The sequence below is a fragment of the Lacerta agilis genome, chromosome 14 (assembly GCF_009819535.1).
Source record: "Lacerta agilis isolate rLacAgi1 chromosome 14, rLacAgi1.pri, whole genome shotgun sequence".
NCBI classification, from domain to species: domain Eukaryota; kingdom Metazoa; phylum Chordata; class Lepidosauria; order Squamata; family Lacertidae; genus Lacerta; species Lacerta agilis.
In genome coordinates, this window is record NC_046325.1 from 16,902,978 (window position 1) to 16,914,030 (window position 11,053).

The 11,053-nt window shown below is 47.3% G+C and overlaps 1 protein-coding gene across 1 annotated transcript; it reads left to right on the top strand.

The window, feature by feature from the left end:
- Window positions 1–2,146: 2,146 nt before the first annotated feature.
- LOC117059089 (toll-like receptor 13) lies at window positions 2,147–8,802 on the top strand. The gene is made up of 3 exons (XM_033170599.1): window positions 2,147–2,279; window positions 4,654–7,471; window positions 8,541–8,802. Exons 2-3 carry the CDS (start codon window positions 4,749–4,751, stop codon window positions 8,701–8,703), a joined length of 2,886 nt encoding a protein of 961 aa, XP_033026490.1. The 5' UTR covers window positions 2,147–2,279; window positions 4,654–4,748; the 3' UTR covers window positions 8,704–8,802.
- Window positions 8,803–11,053: the final 2,251 nt, after the last annotated feature.

Genomic DNA, 11,053 nt, shown 5'->3' on the forward strand with positions numbered 1-11,053 from the left:
TGCTTTTGTATATCTCTTATTGCCGCTGTCATCCTCGCTAAATTCATATATTCTATTAGCTTAATTTGCCATTCTTGGACTGTTGGTATTTTTTTTCTCCTTTCCAGGTTTTAGCTATAAGTATCCTAGCTGCGGCACAAGCGTACAAAAGAACTTGAGGTCTTGATCTGGGCCCGGTAGGGTGAGCCATGGAACATGCTCATAGCACCCCAATTCCAATACCAGGGATCACTGCCTGAGCTGCCCCTGCCACCAGTGCTGTCAAGTATCCCGTTTTCCCCGGGATTCTCCCTTATTTTAAGCAGTTTCCTGCTGCTCTCCCTTATTTTTTATTTCCCTTAAATTTCCCGTTTTTAATGGAAGCAGCTCCTCCCCTGCTGGCCAGGGACTGGGTGGGAAGACCTCGCCTACTTGGAGAGGAAAGCCTCAGCCCTCAAAGCAAGTGGGAGCTGTTTCCCGTGCTTACAGGGGGGTGTATTCCTCCCCCTGCATCAGCCCCTATCTGTTGCCGCCGAGCCCCTCAGCCTGTCAATAGGGTTAGCTGGCGGGCGGAGCCTGGCTGCCTTTGAGCAGTTGCTGCTTCCTGTCCTGTTTTGATGGGATCAGACAAGAAGACGATGGGGCTCCATTGCGCGGAGCACATGGCTGCCCTCCTCTTTGCTCCGCTCCGAGCCCGAGCCCGTTTGGAGTTTACATTGCTGCTCCGCCCACTTTTGCTTCTGGCTCCGCCCACCACTGACATGTGACTGTCCCCGGGATAGGTGAGACTGCTGATCCCTTATTTTCAAATCCGAAACTTGACAGCTATGCCCTGCCACACCTTGCTGAGGGCTGCTGCAGTCTGCTTGCTATAATCCTGCCTGCACAGTGGTGCCCTTGGGGCAGACGTCCAAGGCCTCACTTAGCAGGAGAAGGAAGCCCCCCCCCACCAATGCAGCAGGGCCAGGTAACCATGTTTTGAAGTAAGTGAAGAAATGCACATTACCATCTAAAGAATCCAACCACATGACCGTAAGCCCAGAGTCATGAAATCATCACGGGTGGCGACAGCGCAGGGGTGGTTCCCTCGGGTGCAAAATTGTTAGGGGCGCACAATTTCAACACCTGGTGCTGCTCAATACAGCTGCACACTTCTGTTGCTGGGCTCAGTTGAAATTCCAGGGCTGTCTCTGGAAAATCAGGACACTTGGAGGGTATGGTGGTTTCCAGCACTTGGTGTTCAGAACCTTACTGTCCCACAGAGCAGAGCTTCCCAGACTTTTACGTTGGTGACACACTTTTTAGACATGCATCGTTGTGCGACACAGCAATTCAGTTTTACTAGCAAAGCAGAGGTTAAACTAACCCCTTTCCAGTCCCGGGAGGAGCACGGGGGGTGGGGGGGGGAGTGTTCGCACGACACACCTATACACTGCAGCTGACACACTATTGTGTCGCACAACATAGTTTGGAAAGACAGAGAAACCAGTAGGAGAACACTTCAGTCTCCCAGGACATTCTATACAAGATCTCAAAGTAGCTGTCTTACTACAAAGGAATTTCAAAAAAATAGACTGCAAAGAGAAGTTGCTGAATTGCAACTAATTACCAAACTTAAAACCATGGAGAGACCTGGTCTGAACAAAGACATTGGATTCTTATCTCATTATACATGACACCCCTTGCCTTTTCCTGTAAGACCAATTGCAGTCGTTAACAGGTTTTCCACACCTATCAGCCAATCACCCATTCCCACCACCCTTCTGAGTAATACCCCTCCCCACTCTCTCACTATATATAAGGGTCTGGTGACTTCTGTTTCAGTGTATCTGAAGAAGTGTGCATGCACACGAAAGCTCATACCAAGAACAAACTTAGTTGGTCTCTTAAGGTGCTACTGGAAGGAATTTTTATTATTTTGACTATAGTTTGGAAAGCTTTGCCATAGAGCGTAGGAAGAACGTGCGCATTGTGGCTAGTAGCCACTGACAGCCTGAGCCTGCACGAATTTGTCTAATTCTCCTTTTAAAGCTCACCCATGGGGAGAAAGAGAGAGAGAAAGTATCCCAGGGTTGCTCCACCTCTTCCTCTTTTCGTGTTGCACCTCCTTTTGTCGAGAAGTTTCAGTTCCCAACTGGCACACCCAGGGAGCGCGGGGGCACACATGGCTGACCACAGGATGAGGAAATAAGCTGCACTTTGACTCGAACCTCACGTACCATGGGAGAAGGGGGAAGCACACTTGAGCAGCTTCTTCAGCAGATGAGAGAAAGACCCAAGACAAAGACCCAATGCTAAAGGTGGGTCTGCCCATGGCAGGATCTTCGGGGTTTGGTGGGGGAGGTTTGCCATCAGTCACAGAGGCAGCTTGCAAAACGGAAAGAATGTAAGGGCATAGAGGAAATGATGGGGCTGGAAAAAATGGGTATTTTCCCATGCCTGTCTCGTTGCTTGTGCAATAATATGCCCATGGCAGCACTCTTGCGTTCGCCTCAAGGAGTTTCCCCGACAGGCAAAAGCCCAAGAGGGCAAGCTTTCCCCCTCTGCTGAAACTGCCTTTTAGCAGTCGGTGTTTTAAAAAGAGCGACTTGCAGACCTTACAGTATGAGGCTCTGTGAACTCTGGATTTTGGAAATGATTGCTTTCTTGCGGTTTCAGATTCCTTTCAGTCATACCGCCTTGAGCTTCCTCCCAAGTGGCATTTACAAATCGCTGACAACTTGAGGTTGCTCAAGGTCTGAAGCGGTCCTTTGTTTAGCTGCGGAGGTTTGCTGAGGCTTCTTTTGTCTCCTCGCATATTGTTATGCTGCACCTCACTTTCCTGAGATGAGAAAAGTGTGGTTTTGTGTGGTGTGTTTTGTTTCCTTTGGATGAGAGGGCACCCAGGGATGGGGGCAGGTGCTGGCAATAGGGGTTGATGTTCTGCTGGGCCAGAGCAGAAGACCCACTGCCAATCTGCGCAGCCTGCTTGCTGGTCCTCTTCCTTGTTGCCCATCCACCTGGTGTCTCTGAGGGCACAGAAACAGAGGAAGATGCCCTCTACTCTGTCAGGCCATTTCCTCCATCTGGCTCAGGACTGTCAACACTGACTGGCAGCAGTTCACCCGCGGCTCAGACAAGGAAATGTTTTCCCACCAAGAAATGGGACGCAAAGCCACTTTCCTAAATAAAATTACAGGTGTGTAAAAGCAGCAGCGGGTGGCGCTGTGGACTAAACCACTGAGCCTAGAGCTTGCCGACCGGAAGGTTGGCGGTTCGAATCCCCGCAACAGGGTGAGCTCCCGTTGCTCGGTCCCTGCTCCTGCCCACCTAGCAGTTCGAAAGCACGTCAAAGTGCAAGTAGATAAATAGGTGCCGCTCCGGCGGGAAGGTAAACGGCGTTTCCGTGCACTGCTCTGGTTTGCCAGAAGCGGCTTAGTCATGCTGGCCACATGACCCGGAAGCTGTACGCCGGCTCCCTCGGCCAGTAAAGCAAGATGAGCGCCGCAACCCCAGAGTCGTCCGCGACTGGACCTAATGGTCAGGGGTCCCTTTACCTTTAAAAGCAATTAGCCTGCCGTAACAAGCATCTGAGCAGCCTCCCCATGGGGATAGGGGCAGCAGGGGTGGGGAACCATCACCCCATTGTGATCATGATCAAAATGACACACCCCAGTTTGCTGTTAGCCGCAGCAGGAACCCATGGGAGTTTCTTTCCTTTTTTATTATTAAAATTTTTAGGGTTGGAAGGGGCCACAAGGGTAATCCAGTCCAACCCCCTGCAATGCAGGAATCTTTCACCCAATGTAGAGTTTCTTTCCTGATACAAATCAGTTTGTGTGTATGTGTGTAACCAGGATGGTGGCAGGAAGACAAGGGTTAAATTCCCTCCTCTCTGCTCACCACGATCCGGATTCTGCTTAGCTTCACATGGTGCCTGTTTATTTAATTATTCTAAAAAGTGTATACCAGTTTTTTCCAGACATCTACCTTGGCCCTGGCCCCTTGGTGAGTAAGTGGTGACAGGATGAAGGAGAAGGAACAGCTGACCTCCATTCATCTCACCTTCTTCCTCTGTGGGCAGCTGTGGGGCTGGTTTCAGAGGAAGAAGCCAAGTGCATGGTCAGGTTTGACAGTGGCAAGGAAAGAGAAAGAGAGAGAGTATGTGAGTGTCCATGCTGGCTGGGGCTGATGGGAGTTGTAGTCCAAATTATCAGGAGAGCACCAGGCTGGGGAAAGTTGACTTATACCTACAGCTCTCTTTTCTCCTGCTTCCATTTCCCCTTTGTTGCATTTTAGATGCTATTCTCCTTCATTCTAGACTAACATGTTTTGGGGAAGTCGGTAAAGGCTTGCCTGTGCAGTGTGAAAGGGACACTTTTCACCTCTTCCCAGGATCCCCTTCAGTACCATTGAGAAGATGCCCCTCCTCCTATGGCAGGCAGCTCCTTTCAATATAATATGTGGGGCATGAGCAATGGCCCCTTGCTGTGCATTAGGAATAAGGAGAGAACTCTCCTGTAGCCCCATATTGCATCCCTGAGCCTTTGAAGGGGCAGGGAACTAGTGAATTCATATCAGCACTCCTCCTCAGTAAACCTTGCAGTTTCCAGCTGCCTTCATGTCAATGCAGTGTACTAGATTGCAGCACCCTGAGTTTAACTCACTGGAAGCATGTTCATATTCTTGTTTTAGGAGCTGAACGTCTTCTGTATGAAGCTGCTGCATGACGGTTCTCTCAACCCAAATGGAGAAGAAACAACTGCCTTTGGTCCTGTGAAACCCACAGTATGACATACAGGAAGCACAAAGAGCTCACGATGCCCAATTTTAGACCTGTCTCCATGATGCTCTGCATGCTGCTAGTCTTCTTTGTGTGGCCGCATAGGGGCGTTCATTCTTTCGGGCTCGCTCACTGTATCCTTTCCCCGAACAGACCGGGCCTTGCTGCCTGCAGTGGCCAGGCCATCTCCAACTTGACTTCTGCTACCCTCCAGCTGCCCAACTCCACTCGCTGGCTCAACGCCTCCAACAACAAAGTGACACACCTGACCTCAACGACCTTTTCCCATCTTCCGCACTTGTTGGAACTTTACCTGGACCATAACAACATATCGGGCATAGAGTCTAATGTCTTCCAAAGCTTGGGGGACCTGGAGGTGCTTGATCTGAGCTGGAACCAGCTGGTGTCTGTGGAGTCCTCCATTTTGTCCAGCCTCAGGAATCTGCGTGAGCTGTTTTTGGGTCACAACAGTATTGCCACATTGCATCCCAGCTCCCTCATATCCCAGGTGGCCCTCCAGGAACTGCACCTTCCCAACAATAATCTCTCTAGTCTCCAAGAAGTGGCAACAGCTACGCAAGGCTTGGCCAACCTTACCTTCCTTGACTTGGGTTCCAATCAGATCTCTACTCCGTGTATGGGCCCCAGTTGGATTGTCTTTCCTTCCCTGAGGAACCTCAGCCTCAACAGCAATGGGATTTCCAGGCTGGACTTGTCTAACTGCTCCTTCCCTAACTTGCAACAACTCAACCTAACCCATAACAACATGTCGCAAGTGGAGGCTGGATCCTTTCGGGCCACCCCTGTTTTGGTGGAGTTGTCCTTCAACATGAACCCCCTGGATATCTCCCAGCTTATCAATGCAAGTCTCCCTAACCTAACCATGTTGCATTTCTCCAGTATGAATCCACCATTAAATGAGACCATGCCAGCAGCTTGCTCCTTTTTCAAAAGCTGCCCCTCTTTGACCTCTTTGGACATCCAACATTCTCAAATGAATGACACTCAACTGAGGCAGCTGGGTTCCTGCACTAATCTCACCTGGCTGGATCTGTCCACCACAGGGTACAAGTATCTGAAAAATGGGGTCTTCGAAACATTTCAAGGCCTGGAATTCCTCTCTTTGGAGAAGTGCAAGGTCCTGAGGCTCAGCTCTAGTGCCTGGGGGAAGCAGATGCAGATACGTACCCTGATCCTGAGGAGAAATTCTATCTCCCAGCTGGAGGATTCTGTCTTCCGTCCTTTGAACCATTTGAGCTATTTGGATCTATCGAAGAACCACCTGACCAACCTTCAGCAGAGATCCTTTTTTGGCATGGAGGCATTGCGGACCCTCATCCTGCAGGGCTGCCAGATCACAGCTGTGACCCGCAACACCTTCCATTATGCCCGTAAGATGGAATTCTTGGACTTGAGGGATAACAGCATCAAATTAATCAAGGCCCGTGCCTTTTTGCTCAAGCACGTGGGGACTCTGCTGTTGTCAGGAAACAAAATCCTCACTGTCAAAAGGAATGGCTTTTACCAGCTGAACTCCCTGAGATATCTCTACCTAGACCACAACTTGCTTTACAAGCTATCTCGGGGAATCTTTACACACCTCAAAAAACTAGAAATCTTGGACATCAGTCACAACCACCTCTTTACTTACAACAAATATGATTACCCGAGTCCTTTTGTTGGTCTCCACTCCCTTCGCAAGCTGGATCTTAGTTTTCAGAGTCCTAGACTACCCATTTGTCCCCCAGACAAACTCCTCCAAGGCCTGGGGAACCTACAGTACCTCTCTTTGAAGGGCAACCCCAGTCTCTTGTTCCTTAACATCTCGTTTGTTAACCTGACTAGCCTCAAGTCCTTAGATGTCTCTGAAATCAGTCCAGTCAATGACTCTTGGAAACCCTCATTAAATTTCTTCCAAGGCCTGGGTAACTTAAGCCAACTCTGGATAGATGACAGTGCCATCAGGGACTTGCCTGAACAAATATTTTCTGGTTTGACATCTCTAGAGCAACTCTCCCTGAGCAAGAATGATCTGAGGAACATCAGTAAAAAAACGCTTGGTGGGCTCTCCTCCTTGAAATATCTGGATGTCTCTGGGAATCCCCTGACATGCTCCTGTGATAATGCCTGGTTTCAAAACTGGTCTGTGTCTGAACCAAATATCCAGGTGTCCTTGCTAGGCTCATATCATTGCTTTGGCCCTGGCACGACTGACCGTCTCTTTGCTTATGAAGACTTCTCCTTCTGCTTTGAGACTAGGGAAATATACTTCTTCATTGCCACCACTGTGATCACCCTTGGGTTCCTGTTTACTGTTTTAGTCTATGCCAAATTTGGTTGGACCCTCAGACATGGCTACTACCTGCTGAGGGGCTGGGGCTTCAAGCCCCTGCGCCAAAAGGGACAGGAATACCAGTATGATGCCTACATTTCTTGTTGTAGTCAGGACCACGAATGGGTGGTGAACAATGTTCTGGAAAAGCTGGAAGTGCAAGGAGAACCCAGCTTGCGGCTGTGCTTCGGGCCTAGAGATTTCGCCCCTGGAGAATATTACATAGACAATGTTCAGAATGGAATAAGCCAGAGCCGCAAGACCTTGTGTGTGGTGAGCGAAAATTACTTGGAAAGTGAGTGGTGTTCACTGGAAATCCAACTTGCTTGTTCCAAGATATACTACCACAGGGAGGACCCTCTGGTTGTGGTCTTTATGGAGGAAATCCCTAACTACAGGTGAGTGAGGATAGCTCTTCAGCTGCAAAGATGAGACAGGAATATTGGGTGCCAAGGCAGGAGATCTTATTTCATTCATTCCTTCTCTTTTGAACATTTATTATCCTTTGTTTAAAATAAACCCAGGGGAGGGCACAATTCCAAAAAATCATAATAAAACCACAATTTAATATTAATCCCCATGTTCAGAAAAGCTGGTGAAGGCTACTGCTTTTGGGCCCTTGCTTGTGGGCCACCCATATGCGGCTGGAGTGAGAATGTTGTAGGTACTAGGAGAGGATATATTAATTTAACAGTATCCTTCCTAACTTACGCTTGTGAGTCAGCAGCAGAGCGACATTCCCCAATATATAGCAGGAAGCTAGTTGGTAGGTTCGTTTGAATCTCTTACCTAAGCAATCCAATCTGGCTTTGTTCAGATTGGATTTTGTTCCTGGTAAGTCCTCTTTTTATTCCTTGTAAAAAATAAAATAAAGACACAAGAAGCTTCTTTTAAAAGTAACAAGAATTTTACTCACATTCAGTTCACAGTTGGATTCCTGAAGGCAGACTTTAGCTTAGAGTTACAGAAGAGGGTTTGAGTTCATCCCATATGGGAATGAGCCCATGTCCTGGTGGCTGAGAGCCAGCAGACAGCAAAATACATCAGTATCAAGAGAGCATGGCATCAAGAGAAAGAAGATGGGAGATGGCTGCATGACCAGCCCCTTTTATGGGGTCTCCCAGGGTCACGCCCACCTACTTGGTCACATGCTGGAGGAGGAAGCTCCAGACCAGGTGTGACAGGAAGTCCTCCTAGCTGTGGAGTAACACCCCCACCCCCGCATGTCCACTCTGGGCAAACAAGAAGTGTTGTACTTGACTGCTTATGTTACACCCCACAGTTGGTTGACCACCAAGGGGAGCACAAGGTTGGCCACCAAGGGAATCAGGATGTTTTGCTTAGATTCAGCCTTTGTCTGCTCCAGTGGGCCACTTCTCGAGGACCCTGTTGAGTACGTTTGGGTGTGGAGTATGCTCAGTGTGCTAAGGAATGGGAAACCTCAGCCCTGCTTTCCTTCCTTCCTAGGTTGTCTCCCTATCATCGCCTAAGGAAACTGATGAAACAAGAAAGCTACCTCACATGGCCTGAGGACCCTGAGGCTGAGAATGTGTTCTGGACCAAACTGCACGAGGCCTTGAGCTGTGGAGAGCCAGAGCAAAACACTACGCAATTTAGCGTGACTTGTTAGGTGACGGCCGCAAAGCAAAACACTGTGACTAGCCTTCCTGGTATCAGTTAACCTACAACAGTGCTTCTCAACTGTGCGGCCTTTTAGCTAACATAAAAATCACACACACACACACCCGCCTTCAAACCTGGCTCCTCTTATAAGTTTATTTGAATTTCCCAAAATAAATTGAAATGTTGTCACTTTTAATTGTAAATAGCATTTGGCGTTTAATAATAGAAATGAACTTTTATAGATAAATAATTTTGTGTTTTTTTTTACTTAGTTTGGAATATATTTTTTAGAAATACACCCCCTCCCTTGAGATCTTTATACAAGCCTTTGGGGTGGCGGAGCCCCACTGGCTAAGAAACACTGAGAGACCCAGTGTGGTGTAGTGGTTAAGAGTGGTAGACTCGTAATCTGGGGAACCGGGTTCACGTCTCCACTTCTCCACATGCAGCTGCTGGGTGACCTTGGGCTAGTCACACTTTTCTGAAGTCTCTCAGCCCCACTCACCTCACAGAGTGCTTGTTGTGGGGGAGGAAGGAAAAGGAGAATGTTAGCCGCTTTGAGACTCCTTCGGGTAGTGATAAAGCGGGGTATCAAATCCAATCTCCTCTTCTTCTTCTTCTTCTTCTTCTTCTTCTTCTTCTTCTTCTTCTTCTTCTTCTTCTTCTCTGAGGTCTCTCAGCCCCACTCACCTCACAGAGTGTTTGTTGTGGGGGAGGAAGGGAAAGGAGAATGTTAGCCGCTTTGAGACTCCTTCGGGTAGTGAAAAGCGGGATATCAAATCCAAACTCTTCTTCTTCTTCTGACCTACAATGACATGAAGCAGAAGGAAGAACATGTACTGCGATTGCCGCCACCAACAAAGGATGCCATGGCACTTTCCATCTCTGGATGACAGAATGTTTTATAAATGATGTTGCCTGAAATGGGACAGGGTCTTGTGGGGCTCACATCAACTATCGGGGGGGGGGGAGTATAAAAATATTGAATCTAGTAAGCTGATACCTAACAGTATTGCCTTAAAATTCATTAAAAGAAAATAATTAAATTGAGTTGTTTTTTTTTTTAATCAGTTGGGGATTAATCAATTTTTTAGGGCGGTAATACATTCTGAGCATGCGTTCCAGGTTTATTGCTGCTGTACGATGACTGGGTGTTGAAGAGCTTTAGAAACATTGTTAATATCAATAACTGTGGTTATTAGGATTGTTGTCTAAAAGGCTCAAAATTCCAATGGCGAAATTATACAATTCCCTCAGGTTTGTTCGAAATGTTGTCTGTATCCTGAACGATACGCTTTTATGGGTTGCTAGTAGAAATAGCTCTTCTTGACACCTGTCTGTATGTAATTATAGATGGTTAGTACAATGACTTCGATCCCAAAAGAGTAACTGGGCTGAATCCATCGCAGACACGTAAATTAATTGCACTTAACCCCACTGAAATCAATGGGGAAAGTAAATCCTATTGATTTCAGTGTGAACTGAGTGCAACAAGCTTAGCCTTGTTAGCACAACCCAATGTGCTAAAATGCCAAATGCCTGCTACAATGAATCCAAAGTTCCCAGTTATAAATGCTGTTAGATTTGGGTGCTGTAAGGCAGTGTTTTTCAACCACTGTTCCGCGGCACACTAGTGTGCCGCGAGATGTTGCCTGGTGTGCCGTGGGAAAATTACTTTATATATAGTCAATATAGGCACAGAGTTAAATTTTTTAACATTTTCTAATGGTGGTGTGCCTCGTGATTTTTTTCATGAAACAAGTGTGCCTTTGCCCAAAAAAGGTTGAAAAACACTGCTGTAAGGGGAAAACCCAACCATGTAAAAGAAGTGTTCTGGCAAGTTCAGTTTCCCGTGTCAGATATGTGAAATCAAGACTTGTTAGAACCAACCTGTCGTGCTCTGAGGCTAGGGATGGAGGAGATGCTATTGAGATCACATTCAGGACCAAATCTATCGTATGCACATTTTTCAAAAACAACATGAGAATCAAAAGCACACCCATCCTCAAAATTGCTTGGGGGAGGGGAGGGAATGTGTTTAGGAGAAAGTTGCATGAATTTTCATGAGGATTTAATCCCCGCCCCTGCAAACTGCTGCAGAACTCAGTTTAAGACTGGGGAAAAAATGAGAAACAGAAACCCCAAATGGACATGTGTTTCCATCCCTATCTGAGCTCTGGGCCACCATTCGCTCTGCCCTTGTTTGAAGCTTACCATAATCTCAATCTGATTTTTACTTTTTAAAAAAATGCAAATCTAATAGAAAGAAAGAAGATACTACTACTACTACTACTACTACTACTACTACAGTACTACTACTAATAATAACAACAACACCATTGCCAGCTGACATTAAC